At 38.5% G+C, this 18,966-nt stretch overlaps 1 protein-coding gene across 2 annotated transcripts in view; it reads left to right on the forward strand.

Annotated features, from left to right (window-relative positions):
- Positions 1 to 18,966, forward strand: part of LOC129708645 (protein phosphatase 1 regulatory subunit 12A-like) — a 171,374-nt gene that overhangs the window by 115,173 nt on the left and 37,235 nt on the right. For both annotated transcript variants that reach the window (XM_055654530.1, XM_055654531.1), the window contains one exon: positions 318 to 350. In XM_055654530.1, the coding sequence (XP_055510505.1) occupies positions 318 to 350 (33 nt within the window). The remainder of the gene's footprint in view (positions 1 to 317; positions 351 to 18,966) is intronic.

Here is an 18,966-nt window from a genome sequence, read left to right on the forward strand (position 1 = left end):
GTTACTGTGGTTGGAGAGGGATAATACTTGCAGCAAAGAATCGGGAGGGGGGGGGGGGGGGGGGGGGGGGCTCATTTGATTAATGTGAAGAACATGTGAAATATTGGTTAAACCCGAGCCATAGGAATAACTAAAAAGAAGTAATGTATTTGTATTGACTTTATTTTAGTAAATAGGACACATTTTTATATAGGATATAAATGAGCCATGTTTATTCATTCAAGATGTTTGCCCATAAAATACTCCTAAGTAGCACCTTATTTGTGTTCCTTTATATTGTTATGGTTTGAATTTGTGATGTTATGCTTTTCCTTTAGGGTGAAAGTGAAAAAGAGGAGAAAGATACCCAGGTGAGCATGTTTAAAAAGACAGTGCCAGCAGGCATGGATCAAAACTTACCAATCATCTTTTTGCTTTTTTGTCTCACAATGGATGCAAAAGTGTTTGGAACTCCATTGTAAAAAAAAATTGTCTGGGTGCATCGTGTTAACATTCATCTCTTGATTTATCGATCATTTGACTTGCTGTAAACAGGAGCAGAATAATCAATTACCTGCATGGTATATTTAACTTGCCAGGTTGGTGTATTCAGGGGACCATGTACATTGACAAAAATGCTGCGTAAAAACATTGCCAGGGCAGAGATTTGTGTTATTTTCTCAAGAAAAGTTAAGTTTGAATGGAGATAATGGAAATCTAGGGTAATGAAAGGGTTCAACAATGTTGCTTTTGACAAAATGTTTCCACTAGTGCGGAGTAATGATCAGACATTAGAAAGGCAAGAAAGAATGGTACTTTCATTTTGGACATTGGCAGACCTCACTCAAAGAGCAGTGAAGATGTGGGACACTAATAGAAAGAGTTGTTGAGATATATTTAAGTGTAAGCTAGATATGAAGGAAACCGGAATAGAAGACTTCACTGAAAACTAGAAGTATGCTTGGGAAAAACTGCTCACTAGCAGCCATTTGGATGCTTACCCTGTTAAACTTGCATTGCGTCAGCTTAAATGTAATCTTCAGATGTGCAGCAAAAAGAAAACCGTACACTTAGAAAATATACTGTTTAAATACAAGTGTAACAGATTTTATCAACTTGAAATTAAAACTTAAATAACAAGAGTCAAATCAAGAGAGTTTATTGTCATGTGTCCCAGATAGGACAATGAAATTCATGCTTGCTGCAGCACAACAGAATATTGTAGGCATAAATACAGATCAGATCAGTGTGTCCATGTCCACATATACCATAGAATATATATATATATACACACACACACACATAAATAAATAAACAGATAAAGTGCAATAGTTCAGAGTTTGTTTGAAGTTGTGTTTTATAGTATGATGGCTGTGAGGAAGAAGCTGTTACTGAACCTGGTTGTTGCAGATTTCAGGCTCCTGTACCTTATACCAGATGGCAGCGGAGAGATGAGTGTGTGGCCAGGATGGTGTGGGTCCTTGATGCTGGCAGCCTTTTTGAGGCAGCGGCACAACAGAAAATAACTTGCAGCATAAACTAATTAATAATAGACCAGTTCGTAATCTGTTCTTTTGATTGCCAATGATAATAACTATTCACAACATTCTAGATCTTTGTTTATTTGTCTGCTGCTTTGCATACTTATGGAAGTTAAAACATGAAACTATGGATGCAAGAGAACCAAATATGGTTCTCCCCTGAGAACCAAATATAGAATTGTAGATGTTTTTTTTTTGTATGAACTGTCAACACAGAGTGGTCCATAAATGATTCCGCCCATAAATGATTCCGCTCTGGTGTAAAGGAGGTAAATATTCTGGAGTGAATAAAAACCTATTAAGTTAAATATTGTAATATAGACTAGAGCAGTTGTGCAACTTGATTTGGATTAAAACAAGTTAATCAAATTCCTAAATACGAGTGACTTTCAGAGAACATGAAATACTGTATTTAAAAACAAAATGTAAAGGTAAAAATTTAATTTTCGATCTTGCTGAAAATCCTTTTACACAATGATGGTGTATTTGGTAAATGAGAATGAAGAAATTATTGCCCTGTGTTAGTGAATGCACATGCATAATGCCAATGTGTAAGCGGAACTGGTTTATATTTTAACAATGTTGGTAAAAAAGTGACATTCTAGGAATAGTTTAAAGCACAAGTGCTTAGGTCATTATCACTTACCTGATGTATTCCAGACCAATTCAATCTCTAACCGAATAAACAAAACACCAGAGTTTGATTTTCCTTTGTCTAATTTCAGTAACTTTTAATGTTTCTGATAATTGAGCTATATCCTCCTGTTTCAGAAGCAAGATGAGCTTGTGAAAGTTAGAAATCATTTGAATACCTGACGGGTTGCATGCTGAGAAACTGTTCATCTTGGTTCAGGATCTAAACCAAGCTTAAATTTTCAAGATGTAGTTTGGTTATTTCAAGGCTGAGATGAGAAATTTACACAAGTTTTTGAACCCATTAAATCTTTGTTCCCCAGAGCAAAGCATATTCAGGATTGAGTGCAATAGCGTGTTGAATACAAATTGAATCTGGGATAAAATGATTGAGTTGTGGAGGTTTGACCATAATTTTGAATGGAGTGGATTGAACTAACTAAATAAGGATAGGTGATGTTGGAGACTAGCAACTAGATTGTGCAACATTGTGACATCTCAAAAGCATTTCCGTTTCAACAATAAATGCGTTTGTATCTCCTATAAAGAAGAAATAGTGGCATAACCAAAATTATCTGATTAATAAATGTATAAAGCTGGCTTAGAACCCACAAGATAAAAGAGGACCTGAAAAAGGGAGACAACAGATGTAAAAGAGTGCATATTCTGGAAATCTAAAATAAAATCCGAACATGCTGGCAATAGTTTGAAGGTTGTTGATCTCCAATGGTTCTCTCTCCACAGATGACTTGCTCAGCAATGTTCATTTCAACAGTAGTGGTCTTATAAGAGTTATATTTGGGAAGTTGTTTTTGTAAAAAACAATATCGCTGACAATTACAGTGGGAATACATTTTTTAAAATACTTAAACAGCTAAGCTTGACTTTAATGAGTTGCATTTGTTCATCCAAAAAATCACATTTGAAGGCTTGACTGCACACTTTCATGGGGGAAAAAAATCTTACTCATGAGAAAATAAACTACTATAATATAATTGTGTTAGAGGGTTATTCTTTGCTAAATCTGAAAGTTCTTCCTTCTACTAGAGTTAGTCCAGAGAAATGACCAGAGGAGAGTTTTCTTTTTCTATAAAGAGACAAGCATTAAAGAAGTGCAAGTTTTGACTTTTTTTTAACCATTATGGGCAAATGGTCTCTGTCCATGAGCAATGGACAAGATTAGCAGAAATTAATGAGGTTATTTTACAGGTTAAGGCAGAATAAATTAGATAAGGTAATAAAGAAATGGAAGAGAACTTAAATATGGTGTAAAAATAAAACATAATTTGCTGGAGTAACTCGGCAGGTCAGGCTTCATCTCTGGAGAACATGGATAGTGACATTTTGGGTTGTAACCCTTCTGCAGACTAAATATTGTGTACTTCTCCAACTTGTCTTCACGAGGATAGAAGAAGAGTTTCGACCCGAAACGTTGCCTATTTCCTTCGCTCCATAGATGCTACCTCACACGCTGAGTTTCTCCAGCATTTTTGTCTACCTTAGATGCACGTTTGGTTTAGAGATACAGCTCGGGAACAGGCCCTTCTGCCCACTGAGTCCGCGCCGATCAGCGATCCCGCGCACTTACACTATTCTACACACATTAGGAACAATTTTTACAATTATACAAAGCCAATTAACCTACAAACATCTATGTCTTTGAAGTGTGGGAGGAAACCAGAGAGCCTAGAGAAATCGCAGGCAGCTTTATCCCACCCACCCCCCCCCCCTCATTCAAAAGAAGCAAGGGGGTGGGATAAAGCCGTTTTAGTTCCTCTGGTTTGCTGTAGAGGGAGTGAGGCGTGATGAAAATTAATCAGCGGCGCTCAGAAAGGAATCTCTTCTCCGCACCCCTTCATCCCCTCCCCTTGTGACGATGATTCATGGGACTCCTGGGATAGGCTTTGATGTTTTATGAGCAGGGATCAAAAAAATGGCTCCATATGCTCTATAGTCTGACCAAATGAGGAGTAATCTCATTAAAATGTACAATATTCACGGAATTGGCAGAGTAGATGAAAGGATGGCACCTGCCTCAGCAGGTGTGTCTAGATCTTGGGGTTTAAATATCTCAAAATATCGGAAGTCAAGTGGAAATGTCTTCACGTTGAGGATAGTGAATCTTTGGAATTTCCTAACCTAGAGAGCTGTGAAAGCTCAATCAATGCACACTGTATACTTAAGACAGGCTGATATATTTTGGGATTCATGAAACAAAGGGATTTGTATGTGAAAGCACCATTCAGGTTAAAGATCAGGCCTGATTATATTTCCTGTGTTCAGACCAAAATAAAGTTCCTCAATGATACTTGCAGAAATCAGTAATTTACTCATCAATAAACCATTTATGCTGGTAATAAATGTAAACCATGCAGAATTTGCATTTGTTTCACAAAGCTATATACGGATGTCAAAATATGTGCTGTATATGAACAGCTGACTGTTTGCAACAGTTCTTGCTAAGTATTATTTTATTAGCCCTTTGAAAAGGTCCTCTCATTTCTGAATGAGACTGAATTTTGCTTCTGGTAACGTAATTAGTCTTTTTCTTAGTGTGAACGAGTCTAAAACTAGAGGGCATAGGTTTAAAGTGAAGGGAGAAACTTTAACTAGATCTGAGGAACAGTGTTTTTCCACAGTGAGGGTAGAGGCTATTTAGGGCTAAGTGATATAAGCAGCTACAATTGCAACATTCAGGAAGCCACATGGACAGTTACTTGAATAGGAAAGGAGTAACGTAGATGGCCATAAGAACAGCATGAATGAGTTGGCCTGAAGGATCCAATTCCAAGCTGTACAACTCTGATTGTACAGTCAGAATTTTGATTATGCTGGATTGGCTAATTGTCTGAACTGAAGGATGTTATTCCAATTAATTACTCCAACTTTTTCTCAGATTAGTTGAGTTTAGAGATGCAGCATGGAAACATGTCCTTTGGCCCACTGAGTCCACACCAATCACCCATTCACACTAAATCTATGTCATTCCACTTCTGCATCTACTCCCTATACACAGGGCAATTTACAGAGGGCAGTTAATCTAACAAACCCACACATCTTTGGAATGTAGGAGGAAGCTGGAGCCCCTGGTGCAAACCCATGCGGTCGCAGGGAGAACGTGCAAACAACACACAGACAGCACCTGAGGACAGGATCAAACCTGGTTCTCTGGCACTGAGGCAGCAGCTCTACCATCTGTGCCACTGTGCCGCACACACAGTACAGTAATATAAACTGTGCTGTAATATAGATGTTACCGTACTGTTACATAGTACTGTTACAACACTGTGATGTAGGTGTATTATAGTACCCTAATATACATTTCCCATTGGATCCAGCAAGGGAATGCACAAGGCCGAACCAGGTTAGTTTCAAGGAAGTGTAGGCACTGGTTCATAAATTATAGAAGTTCATAAATTGTAGGGGCAGAATTAGGCCATTTGGCCCATCAACTCTACTCTGCCATTCAATCATGGCTGATCTATCTTCCCCCTCAACCCTATTCTCCTGCCTTCTCCACTAGTCCCTTTACACCCATAGTAATCAAGAACCTATCAATCTTCACCTTAAAAATATCCATTGACTTGTCCTCCACACCCTTCAATGGCAGTGAATTCCACAGATTCCTCCTTGTCTTTCTTTGTATTCTGAGGCAATGCCCTCCAGTCCTAAACTCTCCCACTAGTGGAAACATCCTCCCCACATCCACTCTATCCAGGCCTTTCACTATTCGGTAAGTTTCAATGAAGTCTCCCCTCATCCTTCTAAACTCCAGTGAGTGGGTCCTCGGTTAATTCAAAAAGAGTATGAGAACGGGGGGCCACTGTTAGGGGAGGTGTGGAAATCTACACCCAGTGAACCAGGACCCCAAGATTTTGAAACAATTCTTGTTTAGCACGATGGCGCAGCGGTGAAGTTGCTGCCTTACAGCACTTGCAGCGCCAGAGACCCGGGTTCGATCTCGACTACGGGTGCTGCTTGTATGTAGTTTGTACGTTCTCCCCGTGACCGTGTGGTTTTTTTCCAAGATCTTTGGTTTCCTTCCAACACTCCAATAACGTGTAAGTTGTAGGCTAATTGGCTTGAAGTCCTTCTAAAAGTGCGAGGAATATCTTGCCTATTTTAGAATTTACCAGTATCGCTCCAGTGTTAAGATTTACAGAAGTGAATTAAGATTCACTGAACTTTTGTTTCTTAAGAGAATAGTGAAAATTCTGAGGTATACTTTGGTACCTGAGCTATAAAACTGGAGGTAGACAAAAATGCTGGAGAAACTCAGCGGGGGAGTCGGCATCTATGAAGCGAAGGAAATGGGCAACGTTTCGGGATGAAACCTTTCTTCAGACTGGAGGTTCAGGCACCAAAATTCCTACGTGAATGGAATGAGCATATCAGGCAGAAAGTAAAGAATTTTGATGTATCTACGCCATTAAGCTCAGTTACAATTCATCATGCTTAAATATCAGATTTTACTCATAGACTGTGTATTTGGATTGTGTCCACCACGATGCAGAAAATTCTGCCTTCACAAGTGTGTGTCATCAATCTAACCTGTCTTCCAACAGTGACAGTTAGTTGTATAATTCCAGTCAGAGGTTATGGCCTTGAACTGGCTCGAAGCCAAGTAAAATATGTAATTAATGGAAAATAATCTGCTACAGTGTTTTGAACTTTTTTCCTTCCAGCTTTCCTTGGGTTAGTTGATAGCTATACGATGCTGTCTCTGTATAGAATTTCAAAGTCCCATATTCCATGAAAAAATATTTATTCCAGGAAAGCATGATTTGCAGAATTCAGTCAAACCATTATGAAGGTTCTATAATACATGTGAGAGTTCCCAGACTGCGGTCATAGTTTAGTTTAGAGATACAACAAAGAAACCAGCCCTTTGGTCCACTGAGACCATGCCAACTATCATTCACACTAGTCTGTTAAATATATTTGGACGTAAAAAAAAAAACATAAGCAAAAAAAATACTATTGGTTTGGTGTTAAAATCCACTTGTTCTATACTATTGTGTGCAAGAAACCTTTGTGACCCAACCTGGTAAATAGCTATGACTTTACATTGCTCAAGCTACGACTTTTCATTGCTTAAGAATAGGCAGTAAGTATTGAGTAGGCCGTGATGTCTACATCCAATAATGAAAATCTAAGTTCTCTCGGTCATGATGTGTTCGAATTGTAATGGTATGAATGAGGTTGTGTTCTAGATATTTTCAAACGTATTGTATGTTCTTACAATTTTTCAAAGGATTAAAATGTTCCGTTTTATTATTCATTCTAACACTGAATGGAATCTTGGATTGTGCTTATTGCTCCTTCCTTGACGGAGTAGGTTTGTTAGGCCATCAGAAGGACATTTAAGTAACTATTACATTTATACGCGATTGGAGTCACATTTCATCATGATGAGAAAGATAATTAGTTCCCTTTTCTTTAAAAAAAAAAGCCCAAGTCTAACATTCAGGATTTTGATGAGAACACAATTTCATGATCACTATATGCATAGTGCCTTCTTTTAACCAGCACAGGGGTTCAAGAACCAGAAGATATTGGTTTAAGGTGAGATGGGAAAGTTTTAATAGGAAACTGAAGGGCAATTTTTTCAATGAGCTGCCAGAAGGGGTAGTTGCGGCAGGTTTGAGATTTGAAAGACATTTGGACAGGTATATGGATAAGAAAGGTTTAGAGGGATATGGGCCAAATGGGGACAGGTTAGTTTATACTAATTTATTTAAAAATGGCCAATTCTTTTGATCTAGGGTACCTTCCAAATGCAGTGATGGAGCTAATCATGATTCAAGAGAAAATTATGGTAAATTAATCTTCAGCTGGAGGCATATGTACAGTGCATTCAGAAAGTATTTAGACCCCTTCACTTTTTCCACATTTTGTTACGTTGCAGCCTTATTTTAAAATGGATTAAATTCTCTTTTTCTATCATCAATCTACACAAATACCCCAGAATGAAGAAATGAAAGCGGCTGTTTAGAAATGTTTGCAAAGTAATTAAAAATAAATAACTGAAATATCACATTTACATTAGTATTCAGACCCTTTGCTATGACACTCAAAATTGAGCTTGGGTTCATCCTGCTTCCATTGATTATCCTTGAGATGTTTCTACAACTTGATTGGAGTCCACCAGTGGTAAATTAAATTGATTGGACATGGTTTGGAAAGGCACACATCTGTCTGTATAAAGTCCCACAGTTGACAGTGCATGTCAGAGCAAAAACCAAGCCATGAAGACAAAGGAATTATCCGTAAACCTCCGAGACAGGATTGTGTCGAGACACCGATCTGGGGAAGGGTATAAAACAATTATTGCAGCATTGCAGGTCCCGAAGAGCACAGTGGCCTCCATCATTCTTAAATGGAAGAACTTTGGAACCACCAAGACTCTTCATGGAGCTGGCCGCCGGCCAAACTGAGCAATTGAGCAAGAACCCGATGGTCACTCTGACAGAACTCCAGAAGGACAAATATATCTGCAGCACTCCACCAATCATGCCTTTATGGTAGAGTGGCCAGACGGAAGCTATTCCTCAGTAAAATGCACATGAAAACCAGCTTGGAGTTTGCCAAAAGGCACCTAAAGGACTCTCAGACCATGAGAAACAAGATTCTATCGTCTGATGAAACCAAGATTGAACTATTTGGCCTGAATGCTAAGCGTCACGTCTGGAGGAAACCAGGCACCGCTCATCGCCTGGCCAATACCATATCTAAGGTGGAGCATGGTGGTGGCAGCATCATGCTGTGAGGATGTTTTTTAGTGGCATGAACTGGAAGACTAGTCAGGTTTGAGGGAAAGATGAACGGAGCAAAGTACAGAGAGATCCTTAATGATAATCTGCTCCAGAGCATTCTGGACCTCAGACTGGGGCGGAGGTTCCAACAGGACAACGAGCCTAAGCACAAAGCCAAGACAACGCAGAAGTGGCTTCATTACAAGTCTGTGAATGTCCTTGAGTGGCCCAGCCAGAGCCCGGACTTGAACCCGATCGAACATCTCTGGAGGGACCTGAAAATAGCTGTGCATCGACGCTCCCCATCCAACCTGACAGAGCTTGAGAGGATCTGCAGAGAAGAATGGGCAAAATTACCCAAATACAGGTGTGCCAAGCTTGTAGCGCCATACCCAAGAAAACTTGAGGCTGTAATCGCTGCCAAAGGTGCCTCAACAAAGTACTGAGTTAAGGGTCTGAATACTTATGTAAATGTGATATTTCAGTTATTTATTTTTAATTACTTTGCAAACATTTCTAAACCCGTTTTCACTTTTTTATTATTGGGTATTGTGTGTAGATTGATGATTTAAAAAAATGAACGTAATCCACTTTAGAATAAGGCTGTAACATAACAAAATATGGAAAAAGTGAAGGGGTCTGAATACTTTCTGAATGCACTGTATGTTCGATTGTCGACAATGGTGTGTGCTGTGGTAAACACTGACTTCATTTTACCAAACTCGTCATCCAAGCAGATTGCTCGTCTGAGACCTGCACAAGTGATTCTTATTAGAGTGGACCAAGTTGAGGCATTTAGTGGATACGAGATATATTCATTGCTGAGGAAAAGTGATTGACATACTTTGTGATTGTAACCTTCTGTGGGAGCTGGAGCTTGAATTTTATTTCCGGATTGTTTTAATGTATCCCTTATTTCAGAGACAATAATTGCCACAGATTTACTCGAGACCTGAGCAGATTCAGAAATCCAATATCGGAGCAATAAACTTGTATTTCCTCACAATCAATATTGCTGGCAGTACATTCTTTCCCTTTCCTTCCTGTTCTCAACTCATCATGCAGAGCTTGTCCATTTTCCAGCACAGGTGCGGCCTTGATCCAGTATTTTGTCTTTCACTTTTTCTAAAATCATGCAGTGCCTTCTGTCTAAGCCGGCCACTGCTTGATGGAGTATGTGGCAGCATTTACAGCCAATTGATGGCCTGCTACCACCATCTGTCGACATGAATACATCTTTGTTGCATTTCTTCCAACTGCCATTGATGAGCTAAGATTAAAGGAATTTTTGAGGGGGAGATGCAAACCTGGATGCAGTTTCTGATCCAAAGGAGGTGGTGCATGAGATTAATCGTTTCATCGGTGGTGACAATGATTTCAGTAAGAATGCTGACATTAGTGTAGCAGTCTTCCCACATTTGGTTTCCACAAACAACATTGGCAGTACCTGTTCAGATGTTTGCGTACATCTTCACACACTAAATTGATTGTGAAATAGTTAATTTGCAGCCTTAAGATTATTCTGAGTGAATAATTGAGCTCATGAATTATTTAGGAATGCTGCACTTATGAACTGATATCACCCAATGAAAAGGTCAAGGTATATTTATTATCATTTGAAGAGTGTAATACTTGACAACACATGGAGTTCAATTAGAGAATGATTTCTTTTTTGCTTTGGGAGATTTACATGATGGTCAGTTTAGTACTGCCACTTCTGAAATCACCGTAATAAAGTTCACAAATCACAACTCAAAACTGGAGGTTTAGACATTTGCCATCAAAAGTAATTATCATATTGGAATTGGGTGCTGAGGGAAGAAAGTTTTTACGGTGTATTGTTTATATTAGAGTGATTTCTTTTCTTTGGGAATTTTCATTGTACTGCTTCTGAAAAGTTATTTAGAACTCAAAACTGGAGGTTTTATTTGCCCGTAAATCATAAATGGGTGAGAGAAAGTTTACGGTGTATTGTAATGTGGAGCTTGTAAAATGAAGTAGGTATCAATTAGGTAGAATATCTCAAATGCATCAGTTTTCTACTTTCAAGAAAACATTGTTCATCTGTGATGATAAATTCAGGGAAGTGTTGGCCAGTCTCTTTCTATTATGATCTTCATTTCCCATTGCTGTGATTTGACAGTGTTTTGAGGCCCACACATTTGAACCTCTGATTGTGAGACCTCAGAAAGGGTGCAGTTTTCACCCAGAGTGAATGGCTTGCTCATAGCTTAAGGAATTATGAAATGAACTGCTTCCAGATACCATTTTTTTGATTGCATCAAAAGAACTGTCTTGATTTCTAGTACCAAAGTTTAGTTTAGTTTAGAGATACAGCGTGGAAACAGGCCCTTCAGCCCACTGGGTCCTCGCTGACCAGCGATCCCCACAAATTAACACTTCCTACGCACACTACGGACTATTTTTTATATTTACCAAGCCAATTGACCTACATACCTGTACGTCTTTGGAGTGTGGGAGGAATCCGAAGATCTCGGAAAAAACCCATGCAGGTCACGGGAAGAACGTACAAACTATGCACAGACAGCACCTGTAGTCGGGATCGAACCTAGGTCTCTGGCGCTACATTCGCTGTAAGGCAGCAACTCTACCGTTGCGCCACCGTGCAGTTGCGTTAGTATCTAGATTAATTGCATATGTATGCGAATTTCAGTAACTTAAGTGATACAATTATTATTTACTTGCTGCTTCATGAACCCTCACATGACAATTAACATTGTTTTCCTGAACGCCAAATTTTTGGGTTTGCAATTTTGCATCTGGTTTCACTGGGATGGGGAAAACAAGCCTCCTGCATTGTAAAGTTATTGCAACATTGCTAGTAACTTTTACGGTGAAATCTTAACAAATTGAAGTAAATGTATGGAATATAATTTCACAATCCTTGTAAATGCCATGGGAGTTAAATTGCATGCATTTAAAAGCCATTGTCTGTGGCTTCACAGCTTTCAAACTGCAGTTTATTCCAATGATTTCAGCCTTTAACCATCACTAATTGCATTCTTGCAACAGTGAGGGGCTCAATTTCATGAATGGCCAGCATCAGTTCATGTTAGATGACACTGCTTCAAATCAGTTTTCATAACTTACTGGTGTATTATGGCCATCATATATTGGAAATCTACTTGGTATATCCCCAGAGAGAGCGAGCGCTACATCCTTTCTGGGGCTAGTTCTTTTAATGCTCTGGCTGGCAGGTTATCGTGCCCTGGGGATTTGAGGGTTCAGTCCAATTAATATCATCTGCATTTCTCTTAATTTCCCTCAATTCCCTCAATCCCTGCTTTTCGTTGAACTCTGGTTGCCTAGCAATTCTGAAAAATTATTTAGGTCTTCTGCCATGAATATGTTATAATATGTGGTTTTTTAATGTAATTGCTTATATATTGCACTGTTCTGTATGCTAAATGCTCCTGTTATTGACTGTGGATAACCTACATTTGTCTACTAATCTTTTTTAACATACTTGTGGAAGCTTAATGTAAGACCATAAGACATATAAGCAGAATCAGGCCATTCAACCCATTGAGTCTACTACGACATTCTATTAGAGTTTGTCTATTTTTCACTCTCAACCCCATTCTGCTGTCTTCTCCGCGTAAGCTTTGACACCCTTACTAGTCAAGAACATATCAATCTCTGCTTTAAAAATACCCAATGACTTGGCTTTCAGAGCCATCCGTGGCCACCCTCTGGCAAAATAAAATCCTCCTTATCTCAATTCTGAAGGTACTTCCTTTTATTCTGAGGTTGTGCCCTCTGGTTCTAGACTCTCTCATTACTGGAAACATCCTTTCCACATTCACTCTATCTAGGAACTTACAAGCGTTGGGTTGTACTCTATGCTTAATAATGTAACATTTTCATTTGAATCCCTTCATTGTAAAGGCCCTTCTTTTTCTGTAGCTTCATTAAACACGTAAGAAAACTAAAATAACTTTCTTTGGCCAGGTCATCTGCAGAATGCATTTTCAAAACATCTTAATGTTGTTGCAATTTAAATTTTAATGTCCCTCTAACCTTCAGTAAGTTTTAGCATCACTTCAAAAAATTAACTTATTGATTAAACAATTTTGAGCTGTGTAGTGTAGGAATTTTAGTGTATCCGGTAAGATATTAATATTGATAATTGGACGCTTCCATCCAAGATTTGAGTGCATAATAGCCTTTCTCCCCCCCCCACACACCCCACCCACGCTCCTAATTGTACTATTGTCATGAATGTTATGTAATGGAAAATAATCTTATCCCAGATTGAAAAAAGGTAAGGTTTAAGGTAACATTTCCAGGTTGTTTTGATGAGGCACTTCTGCAGGCGAGAGTCATTGTTCTGAACTCCACATCAGGAGGTGAACAAGCTGATGTTGTGAATTGTACAATAGTCCTTTTGGAACATGGGGGTGGACTTGGACCAAAAGTGTGCAGTTTTCCTCAGCAGTCCAACAACTGAAATGGTAGTTGGTGTCTTGCTGCTGCATTGATCCTGCACTTCCATTAGGGTGCACTAGAATGCCTAGAAAAATAAATTTTGCAAGTTGTTATCAAACGCTCATATTAACCAAATGCATATCTCATGAACTTAAGTTGTTCTCCACATAGAATACAGTTACAATGTAACTAAATATTTTTAAAATATTTTTAAATGTAATGAAGTTGGGTTCTCAACAGCCACATGAATTTTGAAACCTATCAGAGCAGGTTAGAAACTGAGTACTCTGCACTGTGATTCCTCTCCTGAATCCCATAAGCCTTTCTAGTATTTGCCAGGTGTGCAAGAAATGTGATTAACCTTTCTGTGTTTGTCCAGATGATTACAGTTCCAGTAATAAATCCGTGGCTGTATCCTGAACAGAACATCCCATATGAGAAAATAGTTCAACCACCAGTTGAAAATGGTATTTGCTGCAGTATGTTCTACCCGCCATGTGCACTGCAGCAATTCAACAAGGCTGCATCAATAGCATCTCTAATACCTGCAACATTTACCTTCTGAAGGAAAAGAGCAGAAACCTGAAAGGGATGGCACTACCTGAGAATGAGCATGTTAAATTATCACTATTCCTTCAAACTCACTGGGTCAAAGCCTTGTATTTTCCTAAGTAAAATAGCTGTGGGCATATGTTTACTGCAATAATTCAAAACGGTAGCTTGCCATTAGCTTCTCCAGGGCAGTTAGTAGTGATCTATAGCCATGGTGCCAAGGCCAGCATCTGTGGATGAATAAAAAAACATTGCAGAAATTGCCCTCACTAATTCTACAAATATTCTTCCTCGTTGGGCACGCTTCTATCATTCCTCATTAACGCAGGTTCTATTTTAGCTAATGTTTGTAAAAATGCTCATAGAAATGTTTATCAGCAGCACCGAACATTATGTAAGCTTTGACCTGTTTGCATCTGCTGCATGTAGCAGCTATTTCCTAAATAATTTAGAAAGCTTGTGTGGCCTTTGTCCCGTGCTCATTGTATATTCTGAAGTTTTCAAGTAGTGTTTTGTTAAAATGTGAAGGGTTAGAATATTGCTCAGTTGTGCCCTTTCTAGGTATAGACAAGTGCCGTCTTGGATAAACTGGCTACCCTGCTGATTTCCAAATATGGTAAGGTATGCCTGGGCAGAGTTTGGAGCTTGCTGCTAGGATGTAGGTCATGGAATAGGTGAAACAGTAAGTAAAATTAAATACACTATCAAACCATTGATTATCAATTCATCAAAGACTTGAGGGAGCTGGAAAAACAAGTTATTCTTGAGCAGTATAATCTAGATCAGTTTGATGTAAAATATAAAATTCACCATTTGCACTGCTTTTATCTGATTGGAATATTTAACTGATGATATAATTAAAGTCTTTTTGTACATGAAAATGTCGTCAAAATTTAGCTCTTGAACAAATGATGTATTCTATAAACAAATGTTAAAAGCCTCAAGGCATGTTTTAAAAAATACAATGAAAACATAACGCTTATTTATTTAATGTATTTAAAGTAGCAAAATTGTCATATGACCACAGTTAGATAAACATTTGACCTGATAAAGTGACATTAGGGCAGATGACCAAAACCTTTGCCTATTAGGTTTTAAGAAATATTTTAAAGGAAGGTGTTCTGGAGAAATTGAGAGAAAATTCAGAAGTTTTAAAGAATCAGTAGTTTGTGGAACAGTTAAGTTAGGGATATTGAAGAGGTTAGAATTAGAGGAATCTAATTTCAAGATTATAAGAGTTAAGAACAGTAGAATCACATTTAACCACATAGAATCAGGATTTCTACATGAGAAATGAAAATCAAATTTATACCACCCACTGCTCCTGAACCTCCCTAATTATATTTGTTAACTGATTTTCAAATGTCTGAAATATTTTCAAGACTGCACAAGTTAATAATTTAATTTGTTTGCCATGGATATAGCATTTCATAACTAAGTCACATGGACTAAAACTGCAAATCAATAAATTGACCAGAAATGAAGTCGACTTTAATAATCTAAAACCTTACCAATCTTTTGAAGCTCCGGTAGTGATGCATATTCTCTGTAAGATAAGTTACAGTTGTTCTAAATAAATGTGCAGAGAGGAAATCAATTGCTGGTAGAAAAGCCAAATTGGCTATCTTTTTGAATTTGCTGTATAGGTCCATAGAATATACCGTACTGATTATTTGACTCCAGCATTTTTCATGGCTCTGCTCAATATTTGACTTAAATGTACATTGTCGACAGATTGAAACTTGTAATTGAACAAACAATTTTTACACTCAATGCAATATTGCATTGAGATAGATAAACAACTTATTACATTTTGGTAACGATAATTTTGTAGTTCATTTATATTTTTTCCTCAAAAAAACTGCCGTGAGCCATGATTACATTTTGGCTGAGATGGCTTTCAGAAGAACATTCAATAAAATAGTAATTGCTGGAACTAGCTGCAAAATAATGGCAAGAGACTGCAGATGCTGTAAGTATGTCCTGCATCATGACAAGCAGAATAAATCCAACAAAAAGCTTTTCACTGCACCCCTGTACGTGTGACAATAAACTAAACTGAACTGAACAAAATCCAATCCAATTATCGCTCAACAAGTCTATTTTCAGTCATTAACAAAGTGACGGGAGGTCTTCTGACGGTGCTATCAAGCAACGTACTCCACAATCAATTGTTCATCAGTGTTATATTGGGTTTATCAGGACCTCTTGTCTCCTTACTTTGCTACAGTTGGAAATGTCAACCAATGTTACCCTGGGATTGACTGGACACTTACTTGGACCAGCTTCAATAGCTGGGTATCCTGTACCAAACGACTCATCAGCTGACCTACAAAAGGTTTCCCATCAACTACAAAGCTTAATTTTTGGCAAACTCCTTGCTCCTTGTACCATACTAACTTGAAAATATGTAATCAGTCCTTCATTGCCCTGAAACTTGCTGTCCAACAACACAAAGTTTCAGTAGCATGCAGTAGTTTGAAATGGCTCACTATCTCAATGGCAATTCACAATTGACAGTTAATGTTGACTGTAAAATTGAAGTTAATATTAGAAATAATTATTTTTCTATCCACAGCATAATTGTTTATTGACATATCAGTGGTAAATAACAAGTTAAACTTGAAATGATTATTTATGTTTTACTGGGGTAGTATCTAATCATAGCAATATGGTCCTTTGAAAGTAATAATTCACATGTGATTCACTATTTGATTTCACCCATCCTACCACCGCAGTCTTGCATAAATGTAATAGGCATAGTCTCAGTTCAGCTTGCACTCCCCATACATGACCTGGCACTAATGTTGTTTTCTGTCACCTTTAACATTTCCTTCTGATCGTGCATATACTCTACTGCCAATCTTTCGTTTGGCGGTGCAGTGACATAGCTCATAGAGCCACTGCATTGCTGCTCCAGTGACTTGGGTTCAATCTTGACCTCTGGTGCAGCCTGTGGGATGTTTGCACACTGTGGGGTTTTCCTGGGTGCTCTAGGTTCCTCCCACATCCTAAAGACGTGCGGTTGCTAGCTTAATTGGGCAATGTAAAGTTCTCCCCTACTGTGCGAGGTGATTGCTAGAATCTGAGTGGAGTTTGTGGGAAAATGGAGAGTAAATTGGGATTACTGTAGGATTGGTATGAATGGGTACTGGAAGAATGAATGTATGGTGTGTAGATGATGGGTTGAGGGGCCTGCTTCTGGCTGTTATTGCTGCCACCCTTCATATACAAGGCAATTAATCAGAGTTAGACAAAAGTGCTTGAGAAACTCAGCGGGTGAGGCAGCATCTATAGAGCGAAGGAAATAAGCAACGTTTCGGGGCGAAACCCTTCTTCAGACTGTTCTCTTCCAGCCCAGCTGAGGCTTGTATCACCACCATTTCCATCCATGTGTCCAGTTTCCCTAATCTCAAATTGTCACGTGCATTGAGTACGTTTCCCCTCCCTTCCATGTTGACACATTTTCATTGTTCCTTTTTTTTATTTATCCGTTATTCACTCATGACTTCTCCCAAATGTTCTTCTTATTCTCCATTCATTAACAACTATCGATATTTTTCATTATATACTTGAACACTATGGTGATGTCAATTGACATGTAATTAGTTTGTGTTCAAATTCCATTTACCAAAACTAATTTGTATTAGGTGTATTGGATATATTGATTTGTTTGCTGGTCTGCTATGATGCCATGTACAACTGTTCACTGACTGGCATTTTAAACAGTTAATTCATAAGCCTCTCACCCTCAGCCTCCAGTTTAGTGCCAGCCCGGCACCTCCCTGCCAACGAGCAATTTAAGTATTCTAAAAGTATAAAACAGTATTGCAAGCGCGGAATTGACTATATTACTCAGTTTGTTATCATTTGTTTGAACTACTGGGCATATTGGATCATAAAGTGTCACCTTCTGTGGTGTTTTATATGATGCGAGTAGACTTTGTATTCAGTCCACAAAGGAGCTCTGTGTTGTAATTGCTTCCGCTATCCATTAAGCTTTACATTTTGTCAAACAAGGTAATTTCATTTTCTAATTGCAGAAGTTGTACCAAGTATAATTTGAGGTTCGTGTGTTGCATAGATACGAAAGCTGCTATGGTTGAAACAAGCTCAGTTCTTAGCAACCCTGCCAAATGTTTAAAGGCGTGGAGAATACAATACCTAGAATCCAAACTACTAAAACATTTAAATAAGCTACTGACAGATTTTAAGAGTTAAGGATTTGCATGGGTCTGCCTTATTATTTAAACTCCCCTTGTCATTACACACTAAATTAATAAAACTATTTGATTATATGAAAGTGGCTTTTCCACATCTACCTAGAGTTTTATCAGTAATGACATTGGTCTTTGTCAAGCCCCTGTCCCACTTTCACGACCTAATTGGCGAACTCTGCCAAGCTTGCCCTTGACTCATACTCGCAGCATGGTCGCCAAGAGGTCGTAGGACGTCTTCGTAACTCTTCCTCATGCTTGTGAGTGGTCTCCGTATACTCGTGGCCTCAAGTAGGTCGCGGCCTTTTTTTCCAGCCTGATAAAAAAATATCCACAAGTTTAAAAAAAAAAGGTCAGCATGGAAAAAATGGATACTTTTTACTCATAGGTAGGTCGTAGGAGGTCGTGATGGTAGTGGTAGGTAGTCGTAGGTCGTTAACTGGCCCGAGAAAAATAATATAAACATGATATCATTTTATCATGTGATCATTTCCACTCATAGCTGGTCGTAGTTGGTTTTAGGTGTGGAAGACTGAGGTCGAGGGGGGTCGTAGGAGGGCCTAGACATAGAAGTAGGAGGTCGTAGACATAGTCGTAGGAGGTCTTTTACTTCGGCGAGTCAACACGACCTTGACATTTTTTTTCAACTCGTCTAGGGTCTTCTAAACTCGTGGATTAGGTTGTCGAAGTGGGACGACCTAATTGTAATATTAGGGATGAAAAATCCTATATCTAGAATTTCTAATCCAAGTTTTTGTAATTATAAAAAATCTTTACAGCAAAAGATTGTTTTTGTGCATTTGCATCGTGTTGAACATTCATTATTCCTGATTGTCTAAG

The sequence above is a fragment of the Leucoraja erinacea genome, chromosome 24 (assembly GCF_028641065.1).
Source record: "Leucoraja erinacea ecotype New England chromosome 24, Leri_hhj_1, whole genome shotgun sequence".
Lineage (NCBI taxonomy): Eukaryota > Metazoa > Chordata > Chondrichthyes > Rajiformes > Rajidae > Leucoraja > Leucoraja erinaceus.